This window comes from Cibotium barometz, chromosome 21 (genome assembly GCF_041138505.1).
Source record: "Cibotium barometz isolate CiBa-2024 chromosome 21, ASM4113850v1, whole genome shotgun sequence".
Taxonomy (NCBI): domain Eukaryota; kingdom Viridiplantae; phylum Streptophyta; class Polypodiopsida; order Cyatheales; family Cibotiaceae; genus Cibotium; species Cibotium barometz.
In genome coordinates this window covers 39,957,266-39,979,866 of record NC_141066.1, presented here as the reverse complement: position 1 = coordinate 39,979,866, position 22,601 = coordinate 39,957,266, and the positions used below count along the sequence as shown (strand labels likewise).

At 43.7% G+C, this 22,601-nt stretch overlaps 1 protein-coding gene across 3 annotated transcripts; it reads left to right on the top strand.

Annotated features, from left to right (window-relative positions):
• The first annotated feature begins 7,800 nt into the window (after positions 1-7,800).
• LOC147627177 (protein CLP1 homolog) lies at positions 7,801-21,299 on the top strand. 3 transcript variants are annotated; one of them, XM_086815800.1, is made up of 10 exons: positions 7,801-8,044; positions 8,859-8,927; positions 18,867-18,971; positions 19,252-19,493; positions 19,663-19,801; positions 19,901-19,957; positions 20,359-20,493; positions 20,575-20,795; positions 20,914-20,958; positions 21,054-21,299. In XM_086815800.1, the coding sequence occupies exons 1-10, from the start codon at positions 7,883-7,885 to the stop codon at positions 21,136-21,138; spliced, it is 1,260 nt and encodes a 419-aa protein (XP_086671926.1). In that variant the 5' UTR covers positions 7,801-7,882; the 3' UTR covers positions 21,139-21,299. The 3 variants fall into 3 exon arrangements, with proteins under 3 accessions (XP_086671926.1, XP_086671927.1, XP_086671928.1); XM_086815802.1 differs by having other exon boundaries at positions 7,810-8,044; positions 18,847-18,971; XM_086815801.1 differs by lacking the exon at positions 18,867-18,971.
• Positions 21,300-22,601: the final 1,302 nt, after the last annotated feature.

Below are 22,601 nucleotides of genomic sequence, written 5' to 3'. Positions count from 1 at the left end.
CTCTTTTTGGGATACGATAAAGTTCATTTTCCTTGAGCAAATTAAATACAATTTCCAAGTGTTTTTCGTGCTCTTCTTTAGACTTACTAAAAACTAAGATATCATCGAAAAAGACAACCACAAAGTTCTGATGGCCATTTATCATACGACTAAAAGTCACAGGAGCATTAGTAAGACCAAATTGCATGACTAAAAATTCAAAGTGACTAGTCTGAGTTCTAAAAGTAGTTTTATAGATATCTTGCTTGGTCATTCTTACTTGATGATATCTGGATTTTAGGTCAATTTTGCTAAAGACGCTGGCTCCCCTTAATTTATTAAATAGATCATCAACTCTAGGAATTGGAAATCTATTCTTGATAATGTTCTTATTGAGAGCCTTGTAGTCTACACACATACGATAAGTACCATTTTTCTTCTTACAAGAAGGACCGATGCTCCATATGGTGAACTACTTGGTCTAATAAGTCCTCGAGAAAGTAATTCCTTGATTTGAGTCTAAATTTCTCTTTGCTCAAGAGGGTTAACTCTATAAGGTACTCTACAATGTGGTGCACTTCCAAGAATAATGTCTATTTGATGATCCTCCAGGACGTGCACTAGGGAGTCCAGGAGGTAACTCATTGAGGAAACAATCGAAAAATTTAGAAAGGAAAGAGTCATGGGATGTATCCCCCCTGGCAGATGGTTCTTCAGCACTAAGCTAGTTAATTAAAATTAAGAAAGTTTTCTCCCTCTTCCTCAAAGCCCTCTTAGCCTAAGTATGGCTCAAAAGTGGTTGATCCTTGCCTTCAAAAATTCATTGTAAACAAATATTCTTAGCATGATACATAAAAGACATTGTGTGCTTTGCATAATCAATATGTGGTGTGTACTAATGTCGAAAAGGCATTCCCAAAATCATGTCAATACCATGCAAAGGTGTTACTAAGAAAGTACGTTCATAAAAAATTGTGCAATAGACAAAGCAAGATTTTTCACTTTTTGAGTGCAATTATACTTTTGATTTTAAAAAGCAGCCTTTACTTTAAAATGAGAAGAAATCATGTCGAGATGAAGAGCATATGCAAGACGTTTAGAAATAAAATCATGTATACTACCATCGTCATGCAAAATTATGATTTCTTTATCTTGAATTTTTTCTTTCATTTTAAGTAAAGTGTGATGAAAAAGAATGAGGATCAAGGATAGAGATACCTTCTTGATCAGATTTACTATCGAACTCGCTACCATCACACCCTAGCTCATAGTTGTCATCGTAGGCATCATCATCGTCTCCAGTGCCAGTGTCTTCATCTCCATCCACCACGTTAAGTCATGGAATTGGCTTCTTGTTGTTGTTGTAGTCACTTGGACACCTTTTAGCATAGTGTCCCTTTGATGGCAAATATAACATTGGATATTCTTTGCTTTTTCATCTTGAGTCGCTGAATCTGGAATATCTATCTTCTTTGGTTCTCCACTTGCTCCATTATTATTGTTGCCAACCTTTGCTTTATTGTTGTTGAATTGCTGGCTTCTTTGACCTTGACCCCTGTGTGAAAAGGTCGTTTGAATGAAGAACGCCTTATAGTAGTTCCCACTCTTGATAATAATTGTGAAGTTCATGTAACCCAAGGAAAAATGGAAGAGTGATGTGGCCATCCAACGCAATCTCCAATTATTTGAAAGTAGCAGAGTGAAGTGTCAAAAGGTCAATCGGGTGGAGAAATATTGAGCACTGGAAGAGAATTTGAGCTTCAAAATAGTGAACGATGACCAATTTTGCGAATTCTGAAAACTTTGATGTGTTGTAATTTTGCGTTTAGAACAAGCGTGAAACACTAAAAATTTCTTTAGTTTGAAGCCGGGCCAAATTTGAATGAATTTGGACACTTTTTGAAGGGTTTTTTACTCAAAAGAGCCCCACACATGAATCTCCTCTTATCTTTTAAGCTTTTTATGAGTAAAAGAAGATGGGAATTATGGAGATCATAGATTTCTGCAGACTCACAACCACCACATTGCAATTTCCAATCACTGGATCCTTGATAAAAGAGTGCAGGTAGGGTATAAGTTTTATGCAAGAGAGCATTTTGGACGCATCCAACGGAGTGGATTTAGCTTTCGTATATTGCCTTTCTTTGACCTTCTCTGCACTTGTATTTGCAGCCTTCTTTTGGTGTCAACATGAAGAATTTTGAAGCCACTTTGAAGCCTCTTTTGAAGTATTGGATTTTTTCTTTTTCCTTTTTTTAAATTCCTTCTTCTTGTACTAAATATTTTTCACCTTCTCTCCCCCCAAAGCTCTGATACCACTAACAGGAAATTGGATCTTGGGGAGACACATCACTTACTATTCAGTATACTAACACCCCTCCTCAATGTCCACTCGAAGATGAACTAGGTTTTTGGCCCAACGCCAAGTCGATGAAGATGCCGAGTGAGCTGGTCCTTCCCAAGAGCCTTGGTAAAGATGTCGGCACAATTTTGCTCTGTAGAGCAATACTCTAGCTCTACTATCTCGTCCTCTATCAGCTCCCGCACATAATGATACTGAATCTCAATGTGCTTTGTGTCAAGCATGAAACATAGGGTTCTTGGAAATAGCCATGCAACTCTGATTGTTGCACCAGACTGTAGCCTCCCTGATCTGAATTCCCATGTCAACCAAAATTCTTCTCAACTATACTGCCTCACATGCAACAAAGCAAGCTACCTTATACTCAGCCTCTGTGGAAGAAAGTGCCATTGTAGGTTGCTTTTTGCTGGTTCAAGAGAAAGCACCGGAACCAAGAGAAAAACAATATCTAGAAACTGATTTCCTAGAATCACAATCTCCTGCCCAATTGAGTCACAATAACCTGTTAAAGTGTCATCCATGCTATAAGTGATGCCATACTCAAGAGTACCTATGATGTACATAAGTACCCCCATACCTTCCTTCCAATGACTCTCTCATGGCATGTTGGAAAACCTACTCAACACACCAACTATGAAGCTGATATCAGGTCTAGTGTTAGTGAGAAAAATCAAACTCCCCACCAACTTCCTATACTTTCTGATGTCAATACGTGATGAAGAATCCTCTACAGAAAGCTTCATGTTCACTTTCATTGCAATAGACACAGGCTTGCAGTTTGTCATCCCAAATGCTTTGAGAATCTCCCAAGCATACTTTTGCTACGAAATGAAGATTTTACCTAACTCTTGCCAGACCTCAATCCCCAAACAAAAATGTATAAGACCAAGTCTATCATCTCAAACTCATGGCTCAGTATATCCATTGTCTTCTCTGGATCATATCTTCATTGTCACTTAAAATGTTTAATTCATCTACATACAAGACAACCAAACACAATCTTGCCATGACTTTTTAGAACATACAAGTTAGCATCAGAAGCACTTCTTAAACCCAATCTTTTTGAAAAATTGGTCTATCATGTGATACCATGCCCTTGGGGCCTGTTTCAGCCCGTACAATGCCTTCTTCAGCCTGCAAACTTTATTTTCTGATGTGGGCATCTCAAAACCTGGTGGTTGAGCTACATATACCTCCTCCTTGAAGTCAACAATGTCGAGACCGAGCTTGAACTTTGGGTCGCCATTGAAGAGGTATGTTCATCTGCTCAGGATCTAGTTGATGATTCATGGATTTTGGATAGTGGAGCATCGTGACACATGACCAGTAAGAAGGGCTAGTATAGTTCTTAGAAGCCTCTACAGGAACCCAGCAGTGTTGTTGTTGGGAATAATGCTAAATGTCCAGCACTGTTGTTGTTGGGAATAATGCTAAATGTCCAGCCGAAGGGTCTGGAACCATATCTTTTGTGGCAGATACAGGTGAAGAGAAAAAGCTGTCAAATGTGCTCTATGTACCCAGATAACGAGAAATCTACTATCAGTTACTGTGCGATGATGGATTGTGGGCTTGAAGTACGCTTCAAGAAAATTGAAGCAAAAATTCTAGATGTTGTTGGGCAAGATAGTCGGCAAAGGAGTAAGGTGCAAGAATCTCTACGAGCTGAGTGCCCTTATAGTGTCTACACAGATAAGAGCACAAGCAAGCTTTGGCAGCACGAGCGATTTGGTCACATTGGATTAGCCGTGGTATGGTAGCTAATTTGCCTACATTTTCAGAATTGCAGGAACCATGTGAAGCTTGTATGATAGGCAAGCAACAACGCAAGGCATTTTCACAGGAAAGCAGCAATCGGGCAAAGACTCCTCTAGAGCTGGTACATGCTGATCTTTGTGGTAAAATGTCTACTACTACATTAGGGGGATCTTCTTACTTTATGCGATTAATCAACGATTATAGTAGGAAGATGTGGGTTTATTTCCTTCGGGATAAGGCTGAAGCTTTTGGCAAGTTCAAATAGCGGCATAAGCTTCTGGAAAATGAGACAGGAAAGTAGATGAAGAAGTTTCGTACAAATCAAGGCCTTTCAACGAAATTTAACAGCTACTGCAAGGAGAATGGCATCAAGCCCTAGCTCACCACTGCTCACACACCTCAGCAAAATAATGGTGTTGTAGAACACCGCAATCGAACTGTCATGGAGATGGCTCGATGCATGTTGAAGACAAACCCAATACATTTTGGGCTGAAGCAGTCAACACAGTAGTTTATGTCCTCAATCGGAGCTACACAAAGGCACTCAAGGATGTTACACCTCAAGAGACCTACTCTGGTAAGAAACCTTCAATTTCTCATTTCAGAACATTTGGCTGTGAATGTTATGTGCATATTCCAGATGCATCCGGGACCAAGCTAGATGCCAAAAGTAAGAAGTGTATCTTTCTTGGATATAGTCAAGAGTTAAAGGCGTATCGGCTCTATGATACAAAGAAGATTGTGGCCAGCTGAGGTGTATTTGCAGAACAGCCACACTCAGTGGAGGAAGGAGGTCCGTCCACTCTATCATCAGTCGGAGAAATAGTCGACCATGAGCCCAACCCACTAGTCAGATTTCCTCTCTAGGAGAAGGAGTTTTCAGAGGATGAAGACTCTCACACATCACAACAGGTTGGTGTTGCACCACAAGGAAAGCCACTTCCAAAGTGGGCACAATAGCTCTTTGTTGAGCGTAATCCAGTACCTGAGAAGCCAGAATCTTTAGCAGATGGACCATGCAGATCAAGGAGAATAGAGGAGTAGAGAAGAGCATCTGATCTCATTGTCAATATGGCCTTAATGGGGCTGAGATAATGGGAACAGTGAAGGAGACAGCCACCTTGGATGAAGCCTTAGCAAATCCAAAGTGGAAAGCCACGATGCAGTCTGAGTATGACAGCATCATAAAGAACAACACTTGGGAGCTAGTTGACCGACCACCAAACAGAAAGGTAATTGGTACCAAATGGGTTTGGAAAGCTAAGTATAAGGCTGATGGCTCACTTAAAAAATACAAAGCTAGGTTTGTTGCATAGGGATTTGCACAGGTAGAGGGTTTTGACTTTGATGAAACCTTTGCTCCCACAGCTCGTATGACAGGGCGGTACTTGCCTTGGCTGCTCATCCTAAAAAGTGGTTAGTCTTTCACATGGATGTCAAATCGGCATTTCTTCCCTTCCATGAAGACTTCAAGGTGCCGTTCTTCTCATCAGCCTGCTTCTTTCTACAGTCTTTGACAGCATGACCCTTCTTGTCATAGTAATAACAGCTCCCTTGAAACTTCTTCTTCTTATCAAAAGATGTCGTGCCTTTGCTTTTAACATTGGCTAAAAATGCAGCATCACTACCATCATGCATGTCTTCAGCTGCATCTCCTCTTCAAGTAGCATAGCACTAAATTCTTCAAATGATAAAGATGGTACTCTAACTTGAGTGTTTAGTGATGTAGCCAAGCTGTCATACTTCTGTGGAAGAATTCGGATGCACCTCTGGGCCAACTCCTGACTAGTGTGTGTAATCCCTACAGCAGCCATTTGATTTCGTAGATTTTTGATCCACGAGATAAATGCTTCAGCAGCTTCTCCTTCAGCAAACTTTTCAGCTGTAAGCTGATTCTCCAGGTTCAAAATCCTAGTCTGATTGTTGCGAGTCTCATACTGATTTCTCAGTATGATCCAAGCCTCTATAGACTTGTTAGTATGTTGAATCAAAGTGAGAATAGAATCACTTACACTGGTGATGATGGCACAAAGTGCGTCAGCATTGTGCCTTCTCCATGCCCGAAGAAGTGTAGCATCTGGAGGAAGCATGTTTGTAGGGTTGTTGGGGTCGAGACTTCCCACCACTGGTTCTACATCCATTCCCAGAACAATTTCTAGGAGCTCATAAGAGTCTAGAATGGCATTAATTTTGAATTTCCAAAGAGTATAGTTTGTCCCATCAAGCTTGCCTTCCGTGAAGGCAGGTGGATGAATGCGCAAGACTGGTGCAACAGCAGCAGTAGCACCAGAGGTAAAAGCCATCACTCCTAGGATTCTATGTAAAGAAAGACTAAACTTTATGCACTATTCTTGCTAAGAGTACCTAAGCTTTGATACCATATAAGAATATGGCACAACAGAAAGAGATAGCAAGACAAAGCACAATAGACAATGCAATAGATATACAATGGAGAGAATTTAAAATTCTGACTATACCAAAGAGGTACAAGTGATGGTGCTGTCCACCCGTGCGCTCTCAAGTAGAGCTTAGATGGCGATCTAGATAGACTTTGGATGGAGTATATACGAGGTGTAGAAGGGGGTGGATACTCATGGCAACCATGTCCATATATAGTACTATAGGGTGATGTGGTAGACGCATATACAACGAGGGCGGTTACACTGCATAGACACAGTCACCGCCCGTATATCAAGAACGCGGACCACTGCCCACTGCCCACTGCCCATGGACCTAGTATTCAAGGGAATATTCCTCATATCGTACCCCTGACCATCTCCTAACCATCATCAATGGTCACAATAATGACCCCATTGGCGTCTAAGCCAGGGTTCCCACTAAAGACATATGCACCATGGCTACTCCTCATAATGGGGCCTAACAAACGTGCATTATACATCAAAGTGAGATACATGCTGAGAGGTGGGCATTGAGTGTATACTAACAGATACCACCGAAAAAGTCATGGCCTACTATGGTTGATTATGCATAAGGCATTGTGGACAAACGTAAAAATCTGATATGGGGATGGATTATTTCCTATGTGTAACAAAGAGCAAGAAACCATACTGTACCTCTTCATCGGATGCTCCCATATAATAGAGAAGCACTGCACTTTTTGAACCAATGTGTATCACCCCTACAGAATTGGGATCTGACTTGGCAGGAAATCCTACTAGGCCAGCAATTAAAATGCTTTGCAGTTGTGTGGAATGTCATTCAGGTGGAATATTTATGGGCTGTATGGTTGAATCGGAACAACTATGTGTTTAATCATACAAATGCCAACATGCTCCCTAGTTTATGATACGATTTGCATGTGCAGATGAAAATGCTAAACACAGCCACCTTCAAGTCATGCAAAGCATAATATACAAAGAATAACATCGACGAAATGCTACAGATGGAAGAAGCCAAAGAAGAATTCTAGCTAAAGCTTAGTCGGATTCAGAAAGATAGGTTGGCAAAGGATGGAAAGGAGCAGATAGAGACTATGAGAAAAGACACAGACCTGATAGAGTTCATTCAGAACCTGACTTGTTTGAGGGATCATATGGCTTAAGCCTTAAGTCCGAAGTTCTACTTCTTCTTCTAAAAAGCTTTTTTGTTTGTAACCATGTAATTAGTTTCTATACTTCATAATATAATTCTGCGCTAAAAAAGAGAGGAAAGCCTTATATATATATATCTAAAAAGTGAGGTATTGCTGTTGTGAATAAATCTACTTTTGAACTAAATTTTACTGTATATGCAGGTCGTGTGGCGTTTTTCTTTGATGCTATCATCATGACGACGCGTTTCGAGCTTAAGCAAGAGAGCGAGCTGAGGGTTGAAATTGGGTGGAATTCTGAAATCTACCTCCGGCTTGTGAGCGGAAACGCCGAAATCTTTGGTGCCGAGCTGCCTCCTCGCCACTGGCTCAAATTCCCTCCCGGCCACAAATTTGCAGTAAGTCCTCATGCAGTCTTTTCTCTCTCGCAAATACCTCTTGCTAAATTTTGCCATGGCTTTGGTCCAGCACAGGCCCATGGATGGGGGATGGGGTGGACATATATACGGATGAGATGGCCAAGATGGGTTGATAGTGTCTGATGGCGAGATATCCTTCGTACAATCCCTGTGTGCGGGTGGGGGTGCAGGCGAAGTATGTCAGCAGTAGCCAAACATCCTCAGGCTTGGGATGAGTGCCCATAAGCGTGTTGCCGCATGTATGTATTGGGCAGGCTTGTGTATAATCCATAGGTGCGTGAGGTCAGCAGTAGGCATGTGTGTAAGCGTGTCAAGATGGCCAACATTCTCATCCATGGGCTAATGAGATGTGTGCATATGCACTCGTAAACCCGTCGTGCACATGCATATATGAGGGAGATGTGTGCAGTGTTTTTGTAAATGGGTGGGGTATGCAAGCTTATTTACAGGTGAGTGAGACATGTGTGCTCCTAAGTTTGCAGAACACTTGTGCAGTTGTGTTTGTTGCACGCAGGCGAATGTATGCTATCCATGGGCTGTAGGTTCCAAGATAGTGGTGAGGCCATGGACATCCAAGGGTAGTGGTGCATCCATGGGATTAGGAGACACATGCATGTGCGTTTGACATTTGTAATCTTGTCGCACATGTGTGTTGAGTGCGTATGTGTTCATCTGTGCTCCTAAGCTTGTAGAATGTTGGGTGCAGCTATCAGCAATTGATGTTAGTCCAAAAATAGTGTTTCAGTCTTCCAATGAATTGCAGTGGATATTAACTCTATTGGGGATTCTTCAGGTTTTTACGTGGAGTGCAGCAACAGTTGAGATAGATGGGACAACAGACACGGCATATCTTGCAGACGAGGTAATTGCATGGTTTCCATGGGGGTGCGGAGAGAGAGAGAGAGAGAGAGAGAGAGAGAGAGAATGTTATATTAATGTCTTCAAAAGACCCGAAGGGTCTATGAGATCAAAATGGTGCCCGTGAAATCTCGTCATGGATGAAATAAGAAAAAGCAACAGTAAACTAAAATTGAAATTTGAAAGCTAAGATCTCAAAAGTCTAGTTCGTAATATGCTAGGTATAGGATACAAAAAGTGATGGGATATGGGAGAGCTGAATAAAAACAGTCAATCAACCCTGTATGCTGTATGCTGTGCAAGGGCCCATCTAGGATTTTCATCATGGGTGAGACAAGAGATGTCAATAGTTGCTGTGAGGATGAGGCTGCTTGATGTGCTTGATGGTGGGCTAGGATCTCTTGAATCCGGGGTTTATGAGCTGGGGGTGGTCGGGGTCCGGCAAGACGAGGGCGTCTAGCTCTTTGGAGTGTGCGTGCCCGATTTGATGTGACTCCCATGGGCCTACTGTGAGGGGGGTATAGGTTCTCGTATCTAGTGTGATGGTCTCTGGTGCCTCCCTATCCACCCCTCTAGGCTGGGAAAAATTGGTGATGGTAAGCTGAGGAGGGCTGTTGGGGGGCAAGGATCTCTAAGTGGTGACGCTTTGTTTTGGCTGAGCTCTAGTAGGAAGAGTCGAAGGCACCTTTGATTTGGGTACTTCATGATCCGGGATAAGGGTCCAAAGCCCTCTCTAAATAGACAATGAAATCTCCTTCTAATCTCGTAGTGGCAAACGTAGTGCTTCTCCGACTCAACCCCCGTTTGATAGAGTCCACATGTCTTGTCATCTCTCTGGGTATCCGCTTAGCTCTGCTAGTCTCTATCCTCTGTCTATGGGATGATACCCGTAGCTGGCCAAGGGCTATCCTCATTGCATGGGACATGAAGGCATTGAGATTACTTGGTTTTTGTATAAAACCATTTGCTGTGAATATTAGGAAATAATCTATGTAGTACTGCATCTTGGTAGGCAATGGACCTACCCGGTGATCCATGTGTTACGTGTGTATAGCCCCAATAGATTGTATCGGATCACCCAGTTCCATCCTCATGTGTAAGCCTAATGTGTGGGAAATCTGGATCATATTGAAATGGGGGAGGGGGGTTGGTCTATCTATTATCCATGTGGCGTGAAACTTGGTGAGTACGGTGCCATACCAAGATGAATGATGTCCTCCGGTCACTTTTTGCTGAGATGAATGTAGTGCAAGTCGGGGGGGTCGAAGTGGATCCATCGCCCTCACCATGTGTATATAAGTGCCGAGGTGGCTAGGGTGTCAAAAAGCAAATCATTCGTCCTCGACTCTTGAAAATGCGCGTGGAAACATTCTCTCCAATAAGGCTAGAACTGTGAGAAAGACACATGAGTGCACCACCTCAACTTTGCCACCCATGTAAGTGATCTTTGTACGGCCTGGAACTGACCAGCATATGGAGGAGCATGGCACTCATCCAAAACCTTTTGCCTCATGTTAGACACCACACATTGGCAATTATCTTTCATGAGATAACCCTCTTTGATCACATGAGGCATGTGCATGACCAGCCATCAAATCAGCCCAAATAGTGGCAAAATCAGCATCCGTATGATACAAATCACACATGGCAGACAAGTCCCCATGAGAGGCAACCGAGATAGCTGCTACATACGGCTTTCGTGACAATGCATCGGCCACTACATTCTTCTTTCCTGGGGTGTGTAAGATCTGAAAATGAAACATAGAGAGGAAATTGGCCATCCTCATATGCTTCTTTGACAACTTAGTTTGGGTAAGAAAATATCTCAAACTTTGGTGATCTATCTTCACAGTGAAATCAGCCCCAAGAAGGTCATGTTTCCATATTGTAAGTTTATGAACTATAGCGCTATATGCTTCCTGTGCTTTGGTCAAGCGGGCCTTGACTGACTCAATGATCTCGGAAAATGCTTCCGTGGTTTTATTAGCCTCTAGAGATGGAGACAAAAGAGAAGAGAAACGGCGACCAAAGGCTGCTTCATATGGAGTCCGTCCGACACTAGATGAATGAGTGTCGTTCAAGATAGCTTAGATCAATGGAAGATAATGTTCCTATTTGGACTGCTGGTCATGACAATATGACTTGAGAACATCAAAGGCCAACTAGTTATAAATTTCTGTTTGGCCGTCTGTCTGCGGATGGAATGCACTAGACAACTACAACTTAGTTCCGAAGTTTTTAAATAATGCCCTCCAGAAATGCGAGGTAAACTTGGAATCTCTATCTGATGTAATGGTGCTAGGCAAACCACAAATTGGGTACCAATGCTTGAGAAACAGACGAGCTACGTCCTTGACTGTGGCCGTATGCTTGCTTAAATGCAGAATTTACTGAAGGGATTCACAATGGTGAAACACTGAGTGTTATGGAATCCGGTGGATGCTGGTAGAATCCCTACAAAGTCCATAGATATATCGAACTGTTGGAATATTAGGGATATATTCAATCATTCCTCCAAACTGGTGGAATAGTTGACTCCACCTGGCCTGTTGATCACTCCACTGGGCACTTGGCATAGTTTGAAGCCACTTAAGTGCTTGGTGGTCTGTTTTCACTGTGAAAACATGTCCATAAAGGAAAGGCTTCCAATTTTTTAGCGTTGTGATCACACCCAAAAGCTCTTTGTCATACACCGAATAATTCTTTTCGGCGACATCCAACTTTCTACTGTAATATGCCACGGGTCTATTGTCCTGTTGGAGAACCCGCACCTATGGCTATATTGCTTGCATCGGTAATGACCTCGAAAGGTTCATCCCAAGATGCTAACTTTAATACAGGCGCTTCTGAGGCAGGTTTATGGAGTGCACAAAATGCATCAAGTGCCTTGCCTATAACTGAGACTTTCTGCTTGCGAGTCTTCACCCCCTTGAGCAAGTCGGTGTGAGAAGCTGCAAGGTCGGAAAACTGATGGACATGGGTACTATAGGCCTGACAAAGACCTACGAATGAGCGGATTTCTTGGGCGGTCTTAGGAATGTCCCAATCTAAGATTTCCTAAACCTTTGATGGATCCAGTCTAATCCCATCGGAACCAATGATATAGCCCAAATACTGAACTTCTTTGACACCAAAGACAGGCTTTTTGGCGTTTATATAGAGCTGATTATCTCGCAAAAGTTGCAAGACTTTCTCCACATCTCTCTCATGCTGCTCCGCAGTGGCTGAGAAGACTAGTATGTCATCAAGGAATATGAAAACACACTTCCCAATGTGGAATGCGAAAATCCTAGACATCATCTTATTGAAGGTTACAGGTGTCAAATCCCCACTGGATCTCCTCGTGGAACGCTCCTAGTACGAGACTCGAAACCTACAAACAAACAACAAGGGGGGTGCAGGCCTGACTCACCTCCCAACCATGACAGCCATAGGCAAGCCCACAGTCTTGGTTGTCTCCACCAAGTCACAAGCTGAGCTAACTAGGTTGACGTACTGACCAATCTCCTCCTCGCGACGTCCATACCGCCACGAAGCTGCCCTCGCGGGCCTCAAGATTGCTGTCGGCCTCGGCTGCATAAAGCAGGTGCATATCTGCACTAGATCCAGGCTCCAAGACCATAGAGCTCTCACAAATCACGCGAGACTCTATATGATTAACGACTAACCTTGGCCACTCTTTTATAGGCTCTTGGTCAGTCATTGGGCGTCCACACTTGGGCGCCCGCCCGTCCATACTTGGGTGTTCGCCTGTTAGTCTATCCCTAACTCAGCTTGTTCAGTCTCTTATAATCTATACACATTCTCCAGGTGTTGTCCTTCTTTCTCCTAAGCAACACAGGTGCACCCCAAGGTGATTTACTTGGACGGATCTGGTCCATCCTCAAATAATCTTTGAGTTGTTTAGCCAACTCATCTTCCTCAGCTTGGCTCATCCTGTAAGGTGGAATACTGACAGGATGAGCACCAGGAATCAAGTCAATACGATGATCTACGGCCCGTTCAGGTGGTAAACCCGATGGCAGTTCCTTAGGAAATACATCTTGAAACGAATCAAGTATCTTCTGTAATTCTTTGCTTTCAAACACACTTAATTCATTTACATCCATGGAAGGGATGAGAAAGGAAGAAAGTGGAATCAATACACACTTAATTCATTTACATCCATGGAAGGGATGAGAAAGGAAGAAAGTGGAATCAATACACAATGGAAAGCGGTATACAAAGAAGAATCCATTATATTTTCAAAATCAATTGTATTTACAAGAGGTCCCTGAGAGGGATGTATACAATCACCTAAAATACTATACTGGATGTGCCTATGCTGAAAAGAAAAAATATAACTAGACCAATCTATCTGGACTTGAAGAGTCTTAAACCACTCAATCCCTAATAACAAGTCTACATTTTCTAGGTGCATAACATAGCATTTCAGAGTATCTTTGTAGTCCTGAATCTGGATTGGAAGCATCGCCACCTTTCGATTCCATACTTGTCTTTCCGTAGGTAGGCGTACCTCATAGGTATGATCGTTGGGTGTCGTATCAAGGCTCAATTTTTGCACAAGTTTGTAGTTAACAAAGTTGTGTGAGCTGCCAGGGTCTAGAAGAATGTGAATTTTATGGCCATTCACTTCTCCATAAACTCGGAGAAGATCATGTAAGCCAAATACTTTAGAGTTGAACAGACAATCAGAACATGTACTAGGGCGAGAAAGTACAGTTACTGACGTACCTATCAAAGACAACTGGTTAGCTGCCTTTGGCTTGGGTCTTGCGTTGGTCTTTGCACCCTTTTACTTCAGGCACTCGTTACGCATGTGTCCTTTTTCTTCGCAGATAAAACGTCATTCTTCCTTCTTGAGCTTTTAAGCCCTAAGGAGTCGTTTCTTCTTCGTTGGTGTCGAACTTGAATTCTTCGAAGGTTGGTCCAAAGACTTTCCTTCAGTCGTGTTAGCCATAGGTGCAGAGAACTTTCTTTTATGCTTGTTTCCCTGCTCGGTAACGGGTTTCGACTTGGAAGAGACCATTGTATCATCATAGATACGAGCTGAATGAATGGCTTAGTCCAATGTTTTGCATTTGTTATTTTTAACCTGTAAACGGTATGAGTCTGGTAAACCCGCTACGAAGAACCCCAAAAGAGTAGTGGGATCCATCTTTGTAGCTTTCATCTGCAGGTCCCTAAACTTTTGGAGGTAGACCTCATAAGTGAGGTGCTGCGAGGTCATGGTCAAAGCTGTAAACCGGGCAACATCATAATCATCCTCTTTCTTGAGGAGTTCTTTCTTGAAGACGTCTTCGAATTGTGCCCAAGTTGTTGGCTTAGGGTTGTTCCTTCCACCAAAGCAAAGCTTTGCCTGAGAGGAAACGTGCTGCTAACTGGATCTTTTTTCCGTCATCATATGGATGAAACTGAAAATGGACCTGCCACTTATGTAGCCATGTGTCCACGATCTCCTTGGTACGTTGCTTTCGCTCACCTCCGAACGGTTCCGGAGTAATATTGGGGCCTAAAGCAAAGACCAAGGTATCCATACCCGAAAGAGTAGAGAGGATAGTGGTCAAGAGAGAGATGGAGTTCTGCAAGGCTTGCATCTGGGCGGCAATTTGTGCCTGATGTTCCGAAGAAGAAGCTTCGAGAGTAACTTTGAACTCTTGGAAATTCGATTTTGACACATAATCATCAAAAAGATCGGCATCAGTATCTTCCGTAGCCGACAAGCCTTCGCGTTCGACAAGGGGCTCCAACTCTAATTCTTGGGTCGACATCGTGAAGAGAGCAAGTGGAGAGAAAATTCGATCTTTGCACAATAAAAGTACGAGGGAACTTGAGAGCTTGAAAACTTGAGAGATGTGTGGCAAAAAGCCCACTTAAGGGGTTTATATAACTGTCCCCAAAAGCTACTTGAGCTTTTGCTTGTGTTTATATATATATATATATATGGATATATATATTCTGCTTTCTTTTAAAAAAAAACAAACACCTTTAAACCTTGGAGGGGGCCTTTAAACTTTAAATAAATAAATAAATAAATAAACTTAAAAAAACGAAAGCAAGCTCAAATCGGCGAATGCTTCACTGTTTTTTTTTTCTCTTCCCTCTTGGATTAACACCGCCGGCTGCTAGCGTTGCCTGCGTTGCCTGCGTCATCCACCTAGCTGCCTTCGCCAGCTTTCTTCCCGGCGCCACCTATGCTCAGGCGTCCAGGGCGGCCTGCGTCGGCCTACGCCTAGGCTTGGCCGCCTGCACAGGCCTGGCCGTCTGGCTGCATAGGCCGAGGCGCCCGCCAGTTTGGTCGCCTGGCTGCGTAGGCCTAGGCGCCTACCGCCTGGCTACGTAGGCCTAGGCGCCTGGCCGCTTGGCTACGTAGGCTTAGGCGCTTGCCTACATAGGCCTAGGCGTCCGCCAGCAGGGCCGCCTACATAGGCCTGGCAGGCTGCCAGCATAGACACGGTTGCTTAAAACGCCTGCCCACCTGCAATGCCCGGTACGACCAACACTGCCACGATCGCCTCTCACACTTTCTCTCTCTCTCTCGTTCAACCAAAACAAACGAACATGCTTTTTCTTTCTGTTTTCTCTCACCTGAAATTTTTTACACAGTTCAAAAACATCTTTCCTCTTCTTTGCAAAGCAAACAACCCTTTCTAGACCACAATCGCTATCATCACGGGTTCCTATGATGAACAAAACAACATACTGAATTTGAAAAATAGCAGTATGCACAGAAAAAACAGCAAGCTTTTTGAACACATACCTTTCTTCGACCTCATCTTCTCTACCTACCGACTTGCTCGTTCACAAGGCACGCTCTGATACCACTGTCAAATCCCCACCAGATCTCCTCGTGGAACGCTCCTGGTACGAGACTCGAAACCTGCAAACAAACAAACAACAAATGGGCTGCAGGCCTGACTCACCTCCCAACCATGACAGCGGTGGGCAAGCCCATAGTCTTGGCTGTCCCCACTGAGCCACGAGCTGAGCTAACTAGGTTGATGTACCGACCAATCTCCTCCTCACGACGTCCCATACCGCCACGCAGCTGCCCTCGCGGGCCTCGAGATTGCTGCCGGCCTCGGCTGCGTAAAGCAGGTGCATGTCTGCATTAGATCCAAGTTCCAAGACCATAGAGCTCTCACAAATCACGCGAGACTCTATATGACTAATGACTAACCTTGGCCACCCTTTTATAGGCTCTCGACCAGTCATCGGGCGTCCACACTTGGACGCCTGCCCGTCCATACTTGGATGCCCGCCCGTTAGTCTATCCCTAACTCAGCTCGCCAATCAGCCTGCCTAGCTCCAAGCTTCCCCAAACCTCAAAGCTAGTCTTGTGTGCGTGTAGCACACGGTAGATACACACGGTGCACATGACAACAGGTGCATTTGTAAGCCCAAAAGGCATGACTACGAACTTGTAGTGACCATGCTCTGTCCGGAAAGCTGTTTTTGGAATGTCAGCTTCAAAAATGCGGACTTGATGGTAACCACTCTTGAGTTCGATCTTAGTGAAACATTTAGCACTGTCTAAAGGCTCCAAAATGTACTCTATCCTTGGCATAGGAAACTTATTCTTGATGGTGAGTTTGTTTAATGTCCTGTAATCTACACAAAGGCGTGCATACTTGTCCTTCTTTTGGACAAATAGGATAGGTGCAGTAAATGGTGAGGAAGAAGGCCGAATAAATCCGGCTCGAAGAAGCTCAGATAATTGCTTTTCTAACTCGCCCTCTAAAGTCTTCGAAAGACGATAGAGAAACCTACTAGGAGGATCTGATCCAGGGACCAAATCAATGTGATGGTCCTCGGGGCAAGAGGGTGGGAGACTGGGCGGGAGATTGTCCCTAAGCATAATGTCCTGATGTCTAGACAGGAGGTCTGCTAACTGAGGGACTAAAGAGGCTGTTTGAGCATGAACATAAAGTAGTGCTCCTTCTGCTCCCTTGCGACGAATAGCTCGTTTGGCCTGGAGATGTGAAATCAATGGGATGCCAAGAATGCTTCTATCCCCACAAATCATGACAGGCTCAGGAAAACCTTTACAAATAGTAAAAGTGTCCTGCCCCCAATCGGGAATAGGCTCATATTGACGGAACCACTGAATTCCTAAGACCATATCACACCCCAATAGAGGCGAGACGATGAAATCTCGTTGGAATGAGGCCTTTTGGACTTCAAAGGCAAATTGTTGATCTTTTGTACCCTGAGTTTCTCAAGTTTAGGAATCCACTTTAATACTTCAAACTTCTGAGAGATATGAGAGAGAGAGAGAGATGAGAATTGTACACCATATGGGGTCCCGAATTACCCATTGACGGGCCCCCTATCCCGTTACGAGATAGTATTTGCTTTATTATCTTTAAAGAGACTTGACGGTGTGACTGATGATAAGCCAAACGTAAGACCTCTGAAGACCAAGTGTTGGGCTGAACTATAGAAACACCAAAGATGTCCAATCTCGAGCCTATGCACTCTTCCCAATGGTATGAGGGAGGGATGCAAAGCTAGGGCTGAGAGAGGGGCTGTTTGGGACTGTTCTAGACTGTATATGAATGCCGTAAATGAATGAGAATGTTGCGTTTTACCTTCACCAAGTGGCTGGAGCAAAACGATGAATGAATGAATGCTGAAAACTGCATGGATGCAGAAAATGCAAGGTTTACTGATGGCTGAATGCTAAGGACTGATGCGTTTGATGATGGAGGGCTGAAAGCACAAGCGTTAATGCTCCTCTTGCTGAAGGATGATTCGCTTCTCCAAAACGCATGGATCTGAGGTGGATTCAAGGCTGAATGGGATGCGCCTGAATGCTCCTTGACTGAATTATGAGATGAATGAATAGATGATTATGCAAAGCCTCTATTTATACTAGCGATGTTGCTAGTCGGTTGGCACTAGATGCTGGTGGACTGCTATATAAATATTAAATGCTTGATGATGATGCATAAATACTGAAAATGATGGAAAAAATACCAGAAAAATCCTAGATAAATCTTGGATAATTCCTAGATGCTATCTGAGGTTCCTGCAATGGTCTAGATGCTATGCAATATGCAGGATGCTTTCTGATGCAAACCCTAAGGTTTCTACTGACTGTATATGCATGAATGTGTCTCTTTAAGTGGGTTAAGGGACTTAGAACGACTGACTGATTGACTATGGCTGAGAATGATCTACATAGCTCGTGCCTGACTTATCCTGGACTGAGGATTACAATGGGTCACGGCGTACGACAAATATCATCCTGAATGGTAATATTGTTACAATGTTGCACTGATGATGATGAGCCAGCTTGTCACCATGCACTACAGTGCAGAGTGCATGTGACACCACTCCTGCTATTTGGGTTCCCCCCCGGTAAGATGACTCCCACTGGTATCCCGATTCCCAATACATGTGGTACACCCTTCTCCTGGCTTTGGTGCTTCTGTGTGGAACATGATGTCCCATCTTGTGAAAGTCTCCTTGAATCCCCCACTATCTGACCACAGTCTTGTTGCAGTTCTACACTACCATTCTCAGATGTGTGGTCCCATAGACCTTGTGTCCCTATTTGGGACGTCTTTTTGTGATGATGACCTTGCCATCCCTATAAACTGCCCACTTTCCCGCCTTACGGGCTTCATTTTCCTATGCTCCACCTGTGGGAGTGAGGTCATCACCAAGATAAATTTTATGACCTTTGAGGGCTGCTGTATCATCCAAGAATGTTTGCCGGCTGGCGGTGTCCTTAAATTTGAGTAGTAGTAGTCGTAGTCGCAGTCGTAGTGGTAGTGGTAGTGGTAGTGGTAGTGGTAGTGGTAGTGGTAGTAGTGGTAGTAGTTGTGGTAGTAGTAGTAGTAGGTAGTTGTAGTAGTAGTTAGTAGTAGTAGCAGTAGAGAGAGAGTTTTTTGATGAGTTTGACTTGCGAAACACAGGCCTGTTTTGTGGGTTGCAGACACCAATGGCAAGCTACTTGGATGTGCATTCTATATTGGAGAGTAGACGTGCTCGGGCAGGCTCTACATCTACGGCAACTTCTGAGGCTTTAGCTCCGCCAGAGGTATTGTTGTTTACCTTAGTGGGCTACAAAAGGTGTTCTTGGAAGCCAGTGAGGTGAAAGCTCAAGTGGTGAAGGTGTTTGTCTAGGACCAAGAGGTCTTGGGTTCAAAACCCCTAGGTGCTTCCTCGGCAACATGGCCTACAGGCAGATAAAAAAGTGCCTATGGGGATTTGAAAACGGGTAACTACGGGAGGATCTTCGGCCTAAGGCATGTCCGGGAAAAGAAAAAAAGTTGTTCTTGGACGAGATCTGATGAATGATAAGTTTGGTTACTTCGCAGGGTCCGCGAGTCATTGTGGTAGGCCCTACTGATTCTGGAAAGAGCAGTCTTACAAAGATGCTCTTAGGATGGGCCACCAGGCAAGGTTGGAAGCCCACCTTTGTTGATCTAGATATTGGCCAAGGTTCTCTTACCATTCCAGGCACCTTAGCTGCTACTTGCGTTGATGTACCGGTTGATCCAGTGGAAGGCATCCCTTTGGAAGCTCCTCTTGTTTATTTTTATGGTCACACCACTCCAAGGTAACTTCTATCAGAAGGGTAAAGAAGTTGAATTTTTTAATGTTTAGGCTATATAACAAGAATTCCCCATGGGTGGGGAAGATAGCCTTTCCAAGATTCATGGGCAGTCATTGTTGCGATGTAACCCTTAAGAGAAAGCTTTCAACTAAAATCCTACTGGTTTGTGCAGTGTAAATCCAGATTTATACAGATCCTTAGTGAAAGAGCTTGCTCAGGCTTCAGCTGTACAGTCTGCAGGAAACCAGGAGACTTGTGCAGCAGGGATGGTCATCAATACCATGGGATGGGTTGAAGGCCTGGGTTATAAGGTGAGGTAGGAATGTGATGGGAATGTGGGATTGTGCTTCTGAAAAATCTTACTTTATGTTCATACAGCTTTCTGACATGGGTTCATTGATTTCTTTCAGCTGCTATTGCATGCCATTGAGAGCTTCAATGCAGACGTGGTTCTAGTCCTTGGTCAGGTAAACAGGAACATTGTAGCAACTGTTACGACCTGGAGTTTTTCTTTTGAATAAGACTGTTTCACTTGCCAGCCCAAGTGCAGTCTTTGGACACCATGTCAAGGCTGATTTGGGCTTTCTAAAGGTGCCCACAGTCCTGAACTGCCCCTCCTAGCTGCAAAATTTGGTCCAGAGGTTGCCCCTTCGGTATCATCCATAATTGCCTGGTTTGTCATAGGCTACCCACAACATTCCTCAATTTTCCCCAACACCTCTGTTTCTTTATTGAGTAAAGGCGCACAAGTAGCGAATGCACCAATCTGTTCCCTAATGGTTCCCCATATCTATTTTGTTGTACTGTACTGTGCTGAACCTAGACTCCGCTCATTTTACCCACCACACCTTGGAATGTCTGGTTACAGGAGAAGCTTTACAGCACTTTGCGAGACACGTTTGGAGCCAAGCCTAGCATGGATATAGTGAACCTTTGTAAATCTGGGGGTGTCGTTGCACGGAGTCAAAAGTTGAGGCAATGGACAAGGAACTCGAGGACCAGGGTGAGCTGTTTCTTGATCGCTTAATTGCTATGGGTGTTGTCACAAATTTTCAATACTCATTTCATCCCCTTTCTTTGGCAGGAATACTTTTATGGGGGGTTCAACGAGCTGTCACCACATGCAGCTTCTGTCAACTTCAGTGAGGTGTATGTTTTTCGTATCGGAGGTCCTCCTGCTTCTAGGTCAGCATATCCTGTCAGCGTTAATCCCATATGTGCAGTTCCTGTGACTATCGGCCAGGATTTCATTCATTCCGTGCTTGCGGTTTCATATGCGAAAAATCCAGAGCGACTACTTTCAAGGTAATTAATAGATCATTCTTCATTGTGGTTAAATTTTGATGTATACATGGGGTGGGGGGGGTGGGGTGTTGATTTTTCTTTCCCAGGGCAGGCTTGACATCCTTGGTGCTATCTGCAGTAATGTTGCAGGGTTCATCTATATAACTGATGTCGACCTCTCAAGGTATGCCCAAACCTAATTGATGGTCATACAAATATATGGGATTTCTTTGTTTTGTTCATGTGGTGTTCATATTTTTAACTGTGCCTTTTATGCAGGAAGATACTGTCATATGTCGCCCCTTGCCCCGGTCCACTCCCAAGCAACCTTCTTTTGATAGGTTCTCTGTTCTGGGTTGGTTAACAGCCTCCTAAGCACATTGGGGGCTTGTATGGGGACTGCCACATCATTTGCAGCCAACGTCATGGCTTTGGGGAACTGTCCAAGGGGAAGGCTTGAATTCTCCATTTCAAATACACACAGCTTGTAATTCATTTAATCGAAGAATCACTCATAATTTTCTATGGCGTTTTGATTTTGTGCGACCCCTCAAGAGCTCATCATCTTAGACATGTGTAGCAGCTCTGGGACCTAGTAGGTCATCAAGGGGGCATTTACAAGACCATTGTGACGATAGCTGATTTGCAAAAGAAGTTGGTTGTCCCATTTCAACGTCACTAGGTCGGTGCACACATGCAGGGCACCACTAGTGCCAGCCATGCCAAAAAGTTGTCTGGCTTTGATGAGCCGAGCATGCAGCAGAGATTGCATGGGTTGGGACAGGGGGGGTATATTTGATGTGTGTTTGTCCACCTCTTTTAAAAGGGATGGCTGTTGACGCTTCACCTGCCCGCAAACAATCGTGAAGCCTGCACCTGGCTGTCTGCAAACCTTCCAACTCTTTCCAAAAATCGCATCTGGCCCTTAGTTGTTCTTCCTTGTGAAGGTTTAATGTGTACTGGGATTTACACCTGATTCTCTTTATTACCACCCACTTGCATTCATAGAAAGTCTCGTAACATTTTCAGATCCTCTGTTTTTTTTCCCCTTTATTTTTTGTGTGTATCATGTTTTGACTGGAAAAGCAATTTGTTCATAAATCTGAGCAAGCACTTCTACTTTTTCACAAGTTGTTCTTGGAGATGCAATATACTTTCTATGAACTCTAGGGCTCTTTGTCCCATCCACCTATTCACTTTGGATTGAAGTTCCACACAATCTTACCAAAAGTTCAAACTTTTTTGAAGAGGTGCACTGAAGCTTCTACATCCTCGAACCTCTTTCCAGGCAAATTGATGTGCAATCATCTCTCACATTTTTCTTACGGTGGATGGGGAATATAGAGAATGGATATTTGGGGGGAGGGAGGGATCCTCCACTATGGGGTGGTTCTTGACGTGCAAAGGAGGGGCAATGGTGTGGAACCTTGTAGAGTCAATTGAGGCAGTAGTTTGCCAAGGAGAGCATTGGCTGTAAATAGCTTGATCCACTTTAGTAAATGCGAGACATTCCAGGGGAGGTTGTGTCTAGGCTATAATTTTGTTCTCAATGGAGTCCTTCCCTTGTGTTTTTTTTTTTTTTAAGGTTTAATGGGCTAGTTTTGGCGTGGGCAGTTGACAGGGAAAAAATGCCCAATTTTATAGTCCTTTGTGATTATTGGGACATTGAAGTACAATTATTACCCAATAATTGCACAACACTAACCATCTCATAGGCCTATTACAAAAGATTTCATATCCTAAGTAAGCCTATTTCATAAAAATAAAGTACGTGAGCCTAGTTCATACAAAATAAGGCGTGAGCCTATATACGTAAACTTGTAGACG